The 13,243-nt window shown below is 36.4% G+C and overlaps 1 protein-coding gene across 1 annotated transcript in view; it reads right to left on the reverse strand.

The window, feature by feature from the left end:
* Nucleotides 1–270: 270 nt before the first annotated feature.
* Nucleotides 271–13,243, reverse strand: part of LOC136822390 (tRNA-dihydrouridine(16/17) synthase [NAD(P)(+)]-like) — a 37,589-nt gene continuing 24,616 nt past the window's right edge. Inside the window, exons 4-12 of the mRNA XM_067078640.1 lie at nt 10,914–11,026; nt 9,875–10,061; nt 9,403–9,547; nt 5,443–5,539; nt 4,854–4,945; nt 3,992–4,134; nt 3,043–3,092; nt 2,366–2,441; nt 271–1,920 (exon numbers count right to left, since the gene is read on the reverse strand). Coding sequence (XP_066934741.1) covers nt 1,715–1,920; nt 2,366–2,441; nt 3,043–3,092; nt 3,992–4,134; nt 4,854–4,945; nt 5,443–5,539; nt 9,403–9,547; nt 9,875–10,061; nt 10,914–11,026 — 1,109 coding nt within the window. The 3' untranslated portion in view covers nt 271–1,714. The remainder of the gene's footprint in view (nt 1,921–2,365; nt 2,442–3,042; nt 3,093–3,991; nt 4,135–4,853; nt 4,946–5,442; nt 5,540–9,402; nt 9,548–9,874; nt 10,062–10,913; nt 11,027–13,243) is intronic.

Here is a 13,243-nt window from a genome sequence, read left to right on the forward strand (position 1 = left end):
ACATCTGGCCTTTCCTACCATTCCAGGGCCTATATTTCCAGGAAAAACCTCAACCTTTCACAGTTTGGTGAATATTAATCTTAAATAAAAGCAGGTTACTTCAACTTAATGGGTTTAACAGTACTCAATTCCTATTCAAAAACTTTTTAGACTCATTCAGAAATCCTACTTTGACAAAAATTTGCGCTTTACCGCAAGAAATTACCAAGAAATATTCGACAGTCTAAAGCTAATCACAATACTTGGACTTAGAAATTTTGCGGTAAAGCGCAAATTATTGTCAAAGTAGGATTTCTGAATGAGTCTAAAAAGTTTTTGAATAGGAATTGAGTACTGTTAAACCCATTAAGTTGAAGTAACCTGCTTTTATTTAAGATTAATATTCACCAAACTGTGAAAGGTTGAGGTTTTTCCTGGAAATATAGGCCCTGGAATGGTAGGAAAGGCCAGATGTCAGTCTCATTTTTTTACATATTCTGTACTTAAAAATAAAGAAACTGTCATAAAATGTCATCTGTTGATGGAAATGACCTGAAATCTTTTTCAGTTGTTCCCCTAATGCCAATGATTAGTTGGCTAGAGAAGATCAACCAATATTTTGACAAAAATTATCCTGTTAGAGCCCTTAAGTGGGCCTGATTTAGCATTTTAAGAGGGAGAAAACAACGAAGTTAAGCAAATTTTCAATCGATCATATCTTTAAGAGACTTCAAATGCCCACTGAGATTTTTTGAGGCTATAAACTAGACCTACTAAGGAAGCCTTGCTGAAAATTTCAAAAAAAATTGGTGTTGCCTTAAAAAGATACGCCATCTTGAATTTTGCTCCAGGTCTGCCAAAATAGCAATTTTTTCGGCCATTTTTGACGGTTACGCAAAGATGGAAATCCTGAAAATGTTATTTTTGTGGCCAAAACCCACCAGTAAACCACTCCAGGTCAAAAGTTTGCTTCAAAAAAGTCCCAAGGACCATCAGCAGCCAGCTAAAAGTGCTTCCAAACCCAGATTACATTAAAGTTTGAAGCCCTCTACAGGAGGTGCTAGAGATTTTCGGGGAAAATTTTGGAAACTCAATTTGATTTTTTCTGATTCCCTACAAAAAGTTCTTGAAATCCACTGTAAATCAGCTTTCTAATGTACTTGAATAAAAATTCATTGGCTTTCAAAATCTGCTCCCCACCAGAGTTCATGATTTTTAGGGGACAATTTTCGCTTAGTAGCCTATCTTTGAGACACTATATCTGCAAAACCACTTGAGATATCAAGGTGAAATTTTCAGAGTCTTATTTTCTTGTGTGATAGATCATTTGGTCAAAATTTCATCAAAATCTAAGAGGGTGAGGTATCAGACTTTCTCTATTCTGAAGATTTTTTAAAAAAATGGCTCTTAATTCTTCCAAAACACCCCCCGTTTAGGCACTTTAGAGTAAGAGAAATTCTTTGATTAAATTCAATCCAATTCAACATAGTGTTAATTATGAGTTTTTTGTACCGCAATAAAAATTCGGGAATAAATCTGCACAGCGCAGATGCTCCGTTACGATTCAGCTTGACGGACATTATGCTAGAGATTCGCACGGTACACCCATAGCCTCGATGAAAAGTTCGCAGTGATTGAAAACAAACCCAATCAAACTTCCAAAGGAACTATGCATTCCCAAATAGAAGGTACTTCACTTTGGTAGATGTAAAAATTAACCTTTCCGATGCTTTCATCAAGTGGCAATGATCGAATTCAGATCTTTGGCATCATTATCACTGTTTTTTTCTCCGCCGTTCCGGTTTTCGTCTACATTGACACCAGCTTTTATATATTTGTCTTGGCACGGTGCATTTTCAGCTTTTTGTTTCTGCTTTTCTGCTTCTTCTTCGTCTTCTTTTTCACGTCTCAGTTTGTTGAATAAGAATTTGAATTTGTGACCTTCGAAAATAACGAAAATGATAAATAAAGGATGTTGGCAGGCCAGTTATACTAGATCTTTTAGAAAGCAAGACGAAATTCAATTTCATTTCATTCATTTAATGTTTTTTTTCTGTATCAATAATATCAGAGTAAAGGCGAGTGAAGTAGAACTCGAATAAACAATACAAAGACGCTAGTTATAAGTTTTCAAGTTGTTTATTAAGGCTCAACGAACCTGTTTACAGAAATTAATGGCCTAGAAATTTCATTCGCCAACGGATGGTCATAACATCAACCAATACATTGCTAAAGATCTGCCAGTCTAGAATCTCAACTCCACCGGAGCTATACTATGTTTTGTCATTTGCCTGAGTAAAACCCTGAATTTTAGCACCCCATTTCACTCTCGAATAGATAGTCTAGAAAACTACAAGTATGAAGTAAACAAAAAATGAAAACGTACCTGAACAATTGAGTACTTTGATAGCGGTCATATCTTTACAACAAGTTTTACATAAATTGTGTTCACATTTCTTGCCCTGTAAAAAAACAAGAATAATTGCATGCGATTTAAAGTAATTTTCCAAGCCAACTTTTGCATATTTCCCAGTCAAATTTGTCAAAATATATTATGTTCTTCAAAAAAGTTTTAAAATTAAAGGAGGACAACAACTTTTACGCTACGCAAAAGGGGACTTCACCAAAAATAATTTTTTACACTTTGATGATGTTTGGGAAAAAATAAGCCTTTCTCAAGTGTTTTGACGCAAACTCAATTATTTCACCAGGGCTCGAAACATTCAAGTCGCAAAATGAAATGTCTGTTACCGCGTAAAAAAGCCGCCTAGTATAGGCTTTTTCAATTAATATTAAAAGAAAATCGGGAGGAAAATTCAATAAAAAATTGCTTAATTTTAGGACATTTGGGACGGAGCACTCAGAAAAAGGATAAATTGTGCGTTCGTTTCCAACCCCCCTCAAAGAAAAACTGAAATAATTACATAATGAGAGCAAAAGATTCAAACTGACAACACTGCTAATTGACAGGTGACCAGTTTAAGGAAATGGCTATTCTCGCACCGGCACGGCTAAGGAGTTGTGTGTTCCAAATGAAGAAATGTCAAAACATATTTAACTTACCCAAGGGTTGTTCTTGCAAGTCACGCATAGCGGCCATTTGTCTTTTGGAACTATGAAGCAAGGGAAAAATATTTGATCCTTACAAACTTATCTCTTGTACTTGCACGATTTAGAAATCTTCTTCCGACACGCTATATCTCTGAAGTTCGGGGATAATTTTCAACATCTGGAAGGCTTAGATGACAGAATTTCGCCCGACTGCCTTGTGGATTTTGCAGTGGGAGGCCTAAATTCTACCCCTCGTTTTCGGGTATTAACTGGTCCAACCGAAATATTTTTCAGGCTTATTAAAAAGGGCAGTTGAAACGGACCGGGAATACGAAACATCAGGTCGACTATCATTCCTGTCATGGGACATTGGGCCACTGACATCAAAACGATTCGATTGACTTTACCAATTTTATGAAATATCACCAGGACATCAATCAAATTCTAGATTCTATGCCGTTTTTTTACTGAAATCTTCTATTTTGAGCTCTCATAAAGAAAGAAGACTGAGAAAACACCGAGCTAAAAAAATGCGTACGCCTTAAAGAATGCTTGAGATCTAAACATTTTTCATAGTAACTTAAGGGAACTTATTTTGGCGGGAACTAATTTTGGCGGATTTGGCGAATTTAGACGAAATTCGCCAAAATTAGTTCCCACCAAAATTAAATATTTTGCTCACTCGCCAAAATAAGTTCCCGCCAAAATTAAATTTCTTGTTTCCTTCCCTAAATAACCCCTGAAATTTATCAAAATAAGGCAAAATAGAACAGATTTACGCTGTCATTCGCCAAAATTAGTTCCCACCAAAATTAATAAAAATTCACTGTTCGCCAAAATAAGTTCCCGCCAAAATTAAAAAGATTAAGGATATTTGCTGCCCGCCAAAATTAGTTCCCGCCAAAAAAAGTTCCCTTAAGGTAGCGAAAAAAGCAAAAAAAGTCAAAAAAACTTGAGGTACCTTTAGGGAATGCGCCTTTGCCGTGCTGATGGTGTTTTTCGCGTATAGCTTTTCGTTTGGAGGGCGGTTTTAGTTTTGCTTTTGCTTCCGCCTCTTCACCGCCCTCTTCGAGTGGCCTTTTCTCGCCCGATGTTGTTTTTGGTCTAAGTGAGGAAGAGAAACTTTGTGGATTTAAGGAGGCAAAAATTGCGCATTTCGCTAATTTAGGACACATCTCCTGAAATAGTCTGCTTGTTAATTGAAATTGAAATTAAGTTTCTAAATATGTTGCTCAAACGAAAACTAGGAAATGGAAACCACCCCTTTGAAGCTGCAAGGAGAACGGGTCCTATAAAAACAAACCTTTCGCTGTGACGAAATGAAGATACCAAAGTGTCAACTAAACTGAGAGATTTGATTTACTGAACAGAGATTTTAGAGAATTTAGGCAGGGCTGTCGGATTTAGGACCACTCACGGTATTATACTGTTGACGAGAGAGTTAGATTACACCTACACACCCCTTGTCATAACCTTATGAAGTGTCACAAATAACAAATGTATAGATGCAATCTGGTAGAGTCGAGAACTGTTTAAACTGTTTATATTTTTGGAAAGTTCAAATTGTATTTTCTCGATTTTGGAAAAGAGTTAGGCAAAAACATTTGAAGGTCTTTCTCAGGAGCAAGGAAAGAATCGAAAAACAAAGGATCTCAAACTCAAACCATCTGGTTATGCCTTCTATCAAGGTATTGGAAAATATTAGCTTTCAATAACTGTGGTGCGACCGACAGAGGGCAAACACCTGAAATTATACAAAGTTAGTAAATAGAAACCATCTCTAGCATTTCATACAAAACATCCTACACCTAGTTTCTACTTACGGTGGTCTAACGTACGGTTGACATCTCCAAAAGGGAAGTTGACCGATCTCCTCACTGTCTTTACCCTCCTCTATTTCTTTGTCTGCGATCGCCTACAAATGGAATATATTATGGTTAAGTACTTAATAGACGGGAAATGGTAAATTATCTAAAAACTGGTTTGGAAACTGTACTGAAATAGTATTTTTGAAATAAGAAGCCGTAGCATGAAAGTATAGCATCCAGCTACTATGGGCAATCTTGTGGACTTGATCCCCAGCCAGATCAAAGCAAAGATTTACAAAATGGTACTTAAAATGCCGCCTTTCTCTCGCATGCTCAGCAATTAAAAAGAAGAGACAAGGGTGAGAGGAGGTCAAAGGAAAGGAGTGGCACCCTTCCCTACTTTTGTGTAGATAGCTAAAGAAGAGGGAGCCATCGGGTCGCCATCGGCTCGCTTTTAAAGGCAATTAAATATCAAAATTTATAAACAGGATGGATCTACTTCGTCGAATCTCCCAGAGCAAATATAAGCATGAAAGTAAATTTGAATCAGTCACAGTTGGAAGAAGAGGTTTCACGATCAAAAATATAATCTCTCTTCTCTCACCTTGGCTTTTTCTTTGATCGTATCTGATATTTTGCACATATCTTCGAATTTCTTTACTTTACCTAGCGGATGGCGCAGTTCTGGGAAATTATCCAAACTGAAAGCAGAGTAAAGCAAAGTATTGGAAAACGTTAAAATTTTCTTTTTTAACTTTTTAAATCTAAGTTTCCTGAGTGTGAAAAGCTAGAGAATGGATGCACTCATAGTATAGAATAATGAAAATATGAACATTTTAAGATGATTCATAAGCCTGGAATCACGGAATTGAGGTTCAAAGAAGTAAACACCGGCTACAACACTACTCGTCTAAATATTTGAAATGTCAAAAAAATTAGAACAACTGAGCGTCAACAACAATTCTTAATAGGACCAATGAATTGTTGTTGACGCTCAACAACCTCTTAAGAAATGATGAGGGTACTTGCATATAGTCTAACCACCCTCTCAGATAAGGCCGAAATGTTTGGAACAAATTTTACGTTTTCACAAAACCTTCGATGGGATCAACTTATAATGATCTGTCGTGATTTCATGGTACGTAAGTAAGTCCCGAGGAGATTTCTACAGTCTTTGTTCGCAATATATTGCACCATAATGCATAAATATCTTAATCATTGAGAAGAACTCAATCGATGTGGGGCAGAATCGTAATATCATTTAACTCTCTCTAATTCGAATCTCTACTAATCTTATATTAATCTTTCTGTAATTCGAACATTGGTCCCGACAGCTAGAAAGTTATCCAAAAATACACTCGGTAATTCGAACCTTTATCTAATTCGAAGAAAAATTTGGTTCCTTGAGGATCAAGCTACCTATTCTTAAATGGTCTTTATTTTCGGTAGATTTTATTCTAGATGACCTTCAATTAAACGAAGGTTTAATGGAAAAATACATAAAATTACTTTTATTTTATTCATGTGTAAGGTGAAAAGTTTTTCAATAGATTGCATGCAGCCTTTCAACGTAAAATTTCACACCAAAAAAAATGTGGTGATATGTGTGAGGTGCTCTTTAAAAAACAATTTTATCATATCTGTATATAAAAGTCGACAGTGTGTGTCATATAATTTAATGAAATTAAATAAAAAAATTCAAATTATAATTTTAGGAAAATGAAACAACGCATTACCTAATTACGCATTAGGTATGTTTTCTTTCAAAAAACTGCATGTATAACAATCCTAGTGTGGGACCGTTTTTACCAAAGCTGAACTCATCCGTTGTCTCGCAAGTTTTAAAAGTCACATATTTGATTATTATTTGAAGATTTTTTGTGATCGTTTACAATAGCTTCGAGATGCATACATATTCACGAGAAACAGCATTAAACTGTGAAACATTGGTTACTGACTGTTCGGATCAAATCATTTACATTATAACATGTTTACTTTGGAAATCTTGTCAATTTGTTCTTGGTTCGGTCATGTGGCTTTTATAATCATTAATTAAATTTGCTTAGTTCGGTTTTAACATCAAATAAACTTCTTGGATCTTTTTCACGCTAGCAGAACAAACAGCAAATTCACCAAGCTTCGTCAAATTTTGCTTCACGACGGAAAAGCCTCTTTTTATAACTTTTGTAATGAAATCCATCCGAGACAGAATAAACAATATTGTACAGAAAGGTCTCTAATTTGTCCTTAGTTTGGACCTGTAGCTTTTAACATCAATTGAATTTCCTGAATCGCGTCACTGTCGACGTACGTCCTCCAGCGGAGAAAATTGGGATGGTTCGGGTCAAGGTACATACAATCATTTAACCAGAACGGACCGTGACCGCGTGTAATACAAGACGATCCGTAACTTCGATCATATGTATGGAATTTCTTTCCGTTCAGGTTTTGTGGACCCGTCAAAGATTCTATCCCGGCCAGTAGAGTTTCATTGAAATGAAGAGTATAATCTTGACTCTCGTTATCGATGTAAAATTCACCGTATCTTGAGATGAGAGTCTCACCTGTGTATGCTTCAGCGTGCACCAAAAAATCATGCTTTGCAAAGATACTCATTTCATGGATAAAATCGTTTCCTAGCCAAAATTCTCGATGTGGGTCACCAAAGCCTACTTTATAATCATTCCAAGAGCGTTGGAAATCTAAGTGGCGAGGCTGATATCGTCGTTGGAAAACAATCCAACCTCCGCCCTCAATATCCATGTTGCATCTGATATCTATCAAAAAACGCCCCATCCAGTTCACCTTGTAAACACCCGACGCCCTCGCTCCAATACTGTACCAATCTTTACAATCCCTCGCATTGATGAAGTAGCGAATTCGAAAAGAAACCCTGACCAGATCTTCACGCATGGTAGCGCTATCGTAAAATTGACATTCATATTGATTACTGGATGTTTGTTTGATGGTGTAGGAATGGCATTTACGAGTGGTACCACAGATACTTATACATTGTTCTTTGAACTTGGATGAAAATGCGAAGTAAGGGTCTTTAGAAGGATGACCATTAGATGTAATGAGGTGATATTGGTTAGGTGAAGTATTTGTAATCAACAGCAAAATGATAAACAAAGAAAGATGATAACATTTCTTCATTTTTTCTTGAATCAACTCCTCAATTTTCATTAGGAGTACTCATACGGATATACAGAGCCTCCCAAAATTATTTTTAAGATTTTCAATTTTGAAATTTAAATTATCAATAGAGAAACTTGCCGCAAAAAAGAATTTAAAAATGAATTTGTCATTGAAATGTTTCTATGGTAACGGAAATAATAATGAAAACAAACACGCTATGTGATTTATTAATGAATTTGAAGTCGAATTCGAAATAGTTTCTTTTCAATAAACGGAACAATTTCAAATCTTGTTTGGCTCGTGTTTCATGTGGTTTTGAATTGGGAGTCATTACGGGGTCACTATTCAAGAAATTTCGAAACACCGCTCAATTGGGCTGCATTTTGTTGCCAATATCGAAAAATAGAATATCAATAATTTAACATTTATTAAGTAAATCGATAGGTTGGGAGAAAGTCAGATAGGAATGTGGTCAGTATTATTTTTGAATTTCGCAAACTCTCGATTCGTTGAACAAACTTTTAAACAATTAAAAAAAATACTTTATTAATTTACTTATGTCGACTTCTATATTTGGATAAGGTAATCAGGGAAGGGGTCATCATACCTGCACGCAACCAATCAACTTGTTTTTGCTTGAAAGTTCGTTTATAGTTTAGGAACACAAATTCATACCGTGATATTTTATGGTCTTTCATTTGGAATTTATTTTCTAATATCATTTTTATGGTGGTTTGGAAATTAAATTAAAGTCATCGGAAAGAAAATTGCCCCAATAGGGGTTCTAAGTTTTTTCTATCAATAGCACACTTATTTCCAGATGTGACGTATTAGGAACTGTCAAGAGCGTTATCAAATTTCAGGCGTAAACTATTTCATCTGCGTTGAGCTCTGTTGAGCTAAACAAAAAACAGCAAAATCTACGAAATTTAGACCTTCACGGCGATCTTTGATCGGATTAATCGGATTCAATTTTCGTTGTTTTAGCCAACTTTTAAGAAATTAACTGAGAAGAAATGCTTTCTTTTTCTTTTATCCTTTAAAGGACAAATATAAGTACATTCTGTGAAAATTTCAAGTCTCTAGCACTTTTCTATCCGGAATTATCTTTATTCCGATTTAGAGGGATCTCAAGCGGGATGAGGACGGGATAGAGGGATCTCTCGAAAACGAAAGTGCCCAATAACTGGTGAACAATTTTATGTATCAAAAAACTTTTTTTCCTACTTTTACATTTCTATAAGGATACTTTATATACCAAATTTCATCTCCTTATGAGCACAACTTAAGGAGATACAAGGGATATTAGCCAAAATAATCCCGATTTTGCTAAAGTTCCAATGAAAGATCACTGTGCTTAAAAAAAAAACTTCCATTGAAATAATTTTTCAAACGAGAGAAAGATAATTATAAGCTTTAAACATACCACTTTTGCCACATGCGAAATAAATGTCCTCTCACATAACTCAAATTGGTGGGATATTGATTGCAGTATGCTAAGTATTTATCCACCATCTCCCATGCGGGCGGTTGCCGCCCAGTGAATATGGCGGGATTGTATAATGCACCCTCTAAAAAGTGAAAAAAACATTGTCTGAATAGCCTCATATAACTGATGGAATTACTTCTAACACCTACGTGAATACTGTCGAACATGCTAACCGCACTGGCTCAACTTCAGTATCTTGCAGGTCCGACTGTAAAATTGATAAAAATAAAAAAAATTCAAACAATTTCCTATTCAGTCAATAACGCCACCATGTTTTCCCTTTGTTTTTTTAGATAACTTAAATAAAAACACATCCCTGCAAACATTAGATTTCCAGGTTTGTAATGATCCCCCCTGCACTTGAGCGTATTTATGGTTAAAAACCTGATAAGAGAGAAAGGAGACCGACCTGCACTCATCACAGCATCCACTTTGGTATACTCTATACATTTTTCGACGTCCCGCAAATACTGGATGTTTCCGTTAGCAAATACGGGCACGGAAACAGCCTCCTTGACCGCTTTGATGTGATCCCAACTTGCAATACCGGTGAGCGGACCTCGTTGTTCACGACGTCGACCGTGAACTGTGATGATCTGAGAAAAAGGAACGTTTAGGTAATAGCGCATTCCGTACTTCTTTAGCTCTGATAATGCAGGTATATACACCCCTGTGTCACAGACCCGGTTGACCCCCACCCCAGTAGAAAAATTGGCCAAAAATTGTCCCCGGTGGAAAAAATACCCTACATTTTCAACCCCACTGGGAAATTGGCCTATGATTCTATCCCCATTGAAAATTGAATGGAAAAGAAATGGACTCCAAAACCATCCCCACTGGAATTTTTGAGCTGGAAACAATAGATTTTCTATCCCCATTGGGATTTCGATAGAAATTTTCATCCCCACTGAGGGAAAAGGTTCTACCGGGGCACTGAGACAGGGGTGTGTATATATGATGTGGTCTGGTCTGTGTACCGTGTTTATTTTATGTGCACAGTGATCGTAGCTGTAGGACTATTTATTTCCGGCCAAAACCTGTTCCCTTTCTCTTTAGGTCTATCAATAAGGAGCCGAATGGTCAATGTGCGAGCGCTTAAAAAAAAGGCCCGCTCTTTCAAATGTTCCGTTCAGTTCTTAGATAGCCTGGACTCCGTGAAAGTAATCGCAAGACTGTCTAAAAAATCCTACACTACACAAAAAATATATATTCTGTTTGTATGTCTATAGTTAGTTCAGTAGAAAACTATAGTAGTACTTTCCAGCTGGCGAGCAAAATCTTCCACAAATTAATTCCGTCATCGAGAGTTTGAATTTATTTTCTCTCAACTAGTTAGAAAGTAAAGCATACAGCAGGGTATCAATGGTCATGCTTTTTCTCTTGTACTATTGTGAATGACTCTGAGCACCAAATGTCAACATTTATTACATTCTCTACAATCGTCTTACCTTAGCCCCCGCTCGTTCCAATCTTTTTGCATATTCCACAGTCTTTTCGATACTTTCATAGACACGTATTTTACAGGTGATAGGTTTCTTGATTCGCGCACAGGCTGTCCGAACTGAAGAAAAAGGAAAGAAATTATGAAAAATTGTGAAAAATATAAAAGTAGAGCATCAAATGCAGCACCATTCCAGGACTTTCCGCGTACGCTGGTCAAAGTTTTTCCGATATTTGTCGTTATCGGCGATCCAAAAAATATCAGCAATCTGATTGGTGAAAAAGAGTACAATATATCTTGTATACAAATGGTATCTCCTTGAGATTATATGGGACACCTCCAGCCAGCTCGGTTTAATGAGATCAAATCTTTTTTTGAAGTCACGTGATCTATTTTGAGTGTCTTCATTCACCAAAACAGTTGCAATGCAACGTCTTCGATAACATTCTCCACCCCATTGCAGGGCCGGCCCGTTAATATTGGATTTTAAAAATAATATAGGGATCCTTCTCAAATCAAAGTGGGATACCAGTAAGGTGGGCTAGCCCAGCTCTCTGAAAGCCTACCACCATTATGAAGAGCCACTTAGAATACCAACGTCACTTACAAAAAAAACTGACGTCAAATAAAACAAATATTGAAAATATCAAAAGACATAAAAAAGAACAAAAAAAGACATTTGGTGTATAGAAGGAGAAAAGGATTTGTTGGGCTTTGCTTGGGTAAGAGGCAAACTTAAAAAAGGTATAATTCATACGTTTGCACGCCCCTGTCTCACAGTCCCAGTGGAACTTCAGTGGGAATAAAAACCTCTATTGAAATCCCGATGGGGATAGAAATTCAACGATAACGTTAAAAAATCCAGCGGGGATGGCTTTTGAATGCAATTTTTAAGCCTTGAGTTTCAAATGGGGTTGAAATCAGGGTCAATTCCCCAGTTGGGCTGAAATTCCAGGGTATTTTCCTACCGGGGACGAAATCTTTGCCAAATTTTCCAGTGGGGCTGGAATCCCAGCGGGTTTATGTCACAGGGATGTGTTTGCAGATGCAAAAACTAGCACAACGATTAGTGCAGTGTTAATTTAAGGTATTTGTAATAAATCTGTTCAATTACACTGTAAACTGATTAGGAAACATTCAAAAAAAATTCCCATCATTTAGATTTTTATCCTTTAAACGATCCTTAGATTTAGGAGAATGTCCTCGTCTTATCGTTTTCCAAAAGAACAGAATGTCGTTTATGATCAATGTTTGCCATATTGATAAAAAATAAAAAACAACAACATTTAAAATTAGCAAAAGCTTTTCGGTCTTTCCATCATCGGTGCTATAGAATAGTGCTATTCTATAGCACTGATGATGGAAAGACCGAAAAGCTTTTGCTAATTTTAAATGTTGTTGTTTTATATTTTTTTAGAATGTCGTTCTCATTCTTATTTCGTTAGATTATATTTGTTTAATTGTGAACATTTCTGTTCCGTATTTTCAAGTTCATTCGCCGCGAGCAGTATTTTCGGAGATCGGCTGTAAGAATGATTTTAAGTAAGATTTGGCTGAAAAATAACTGAGAACAAATTAAGAATAAACTGAGTGTCAGATTTCAGAGGCTAGTCACGAAAAAGTAAGAACAGCCACGGCTGAGCCAACTTGTATTTAAAAAGTTACGGCGGAGCAAATTATCGATTTTCGATTTAACAAACTAAACATATTAATTCACGCTCTTCCACCAAAAATCTAAGAGATGCATCACGAAAATCGTTTTCTAGCCACTTTTTTCGATCTCAGCTGCGGGACTAGATATATTAGTGAAATTACTATAGAATAGATCTATAAAAACTAACATATATGTCATCTATTGCACAATTGAACATTTGTAAACTCTGGTAGAATGTAATGCTTGAGCCAGTTGGTTGATCAACAAAAGCTATATTTGTGGGCATGATCTGATGGCGAAGTCTTCATTTCATAGTGAAGATCTGCTCCTTGAGATTGTGCCCATTGTTATAGAGCATCGATTTTCAAAAACTGAGCGTCCAATTTAAAGGGTTTGTCTAAGCAATGGTCTGTGTTTTAATAACTAAGACTTTTTGTTGGAGTTTCTTACTCAATGCAGTAAAAGTTTTGAAAACTTTGTTAGCTTTTTCTAGTGATGTTTTTAACCAAGTTCAATAGTAACAAGAATTACAGGGGAATATCGGTCTGTTTTACGCTATTCTCGCTACTGTGCCGACACAATTAAACGTCCTGTTAGCTACCCTTGACTTACTGCCCACTCCCCCTCACAAGGCATGGGGGGGCGAAGGTTCATCAGCTTGCAAAGCTTGAATCGGACCTTGG

This window comes from Clytia hemisphaerica, unplaced genomic scaffold, assembly GCF_902728285.1.
Source record: "Clytia hemisphaerica strain Z4C2 unplaced genomic scaffold, Clytia hemisphaerica genome assembly, whole genome shotgun sequence".
Taxonomy (NCBI): Eukaryota; Metazoa; Cnidaria; class Hydrozoa; order Leptothecata; family Clytiidae; genus Clytia; species Clytia hemisphaerica.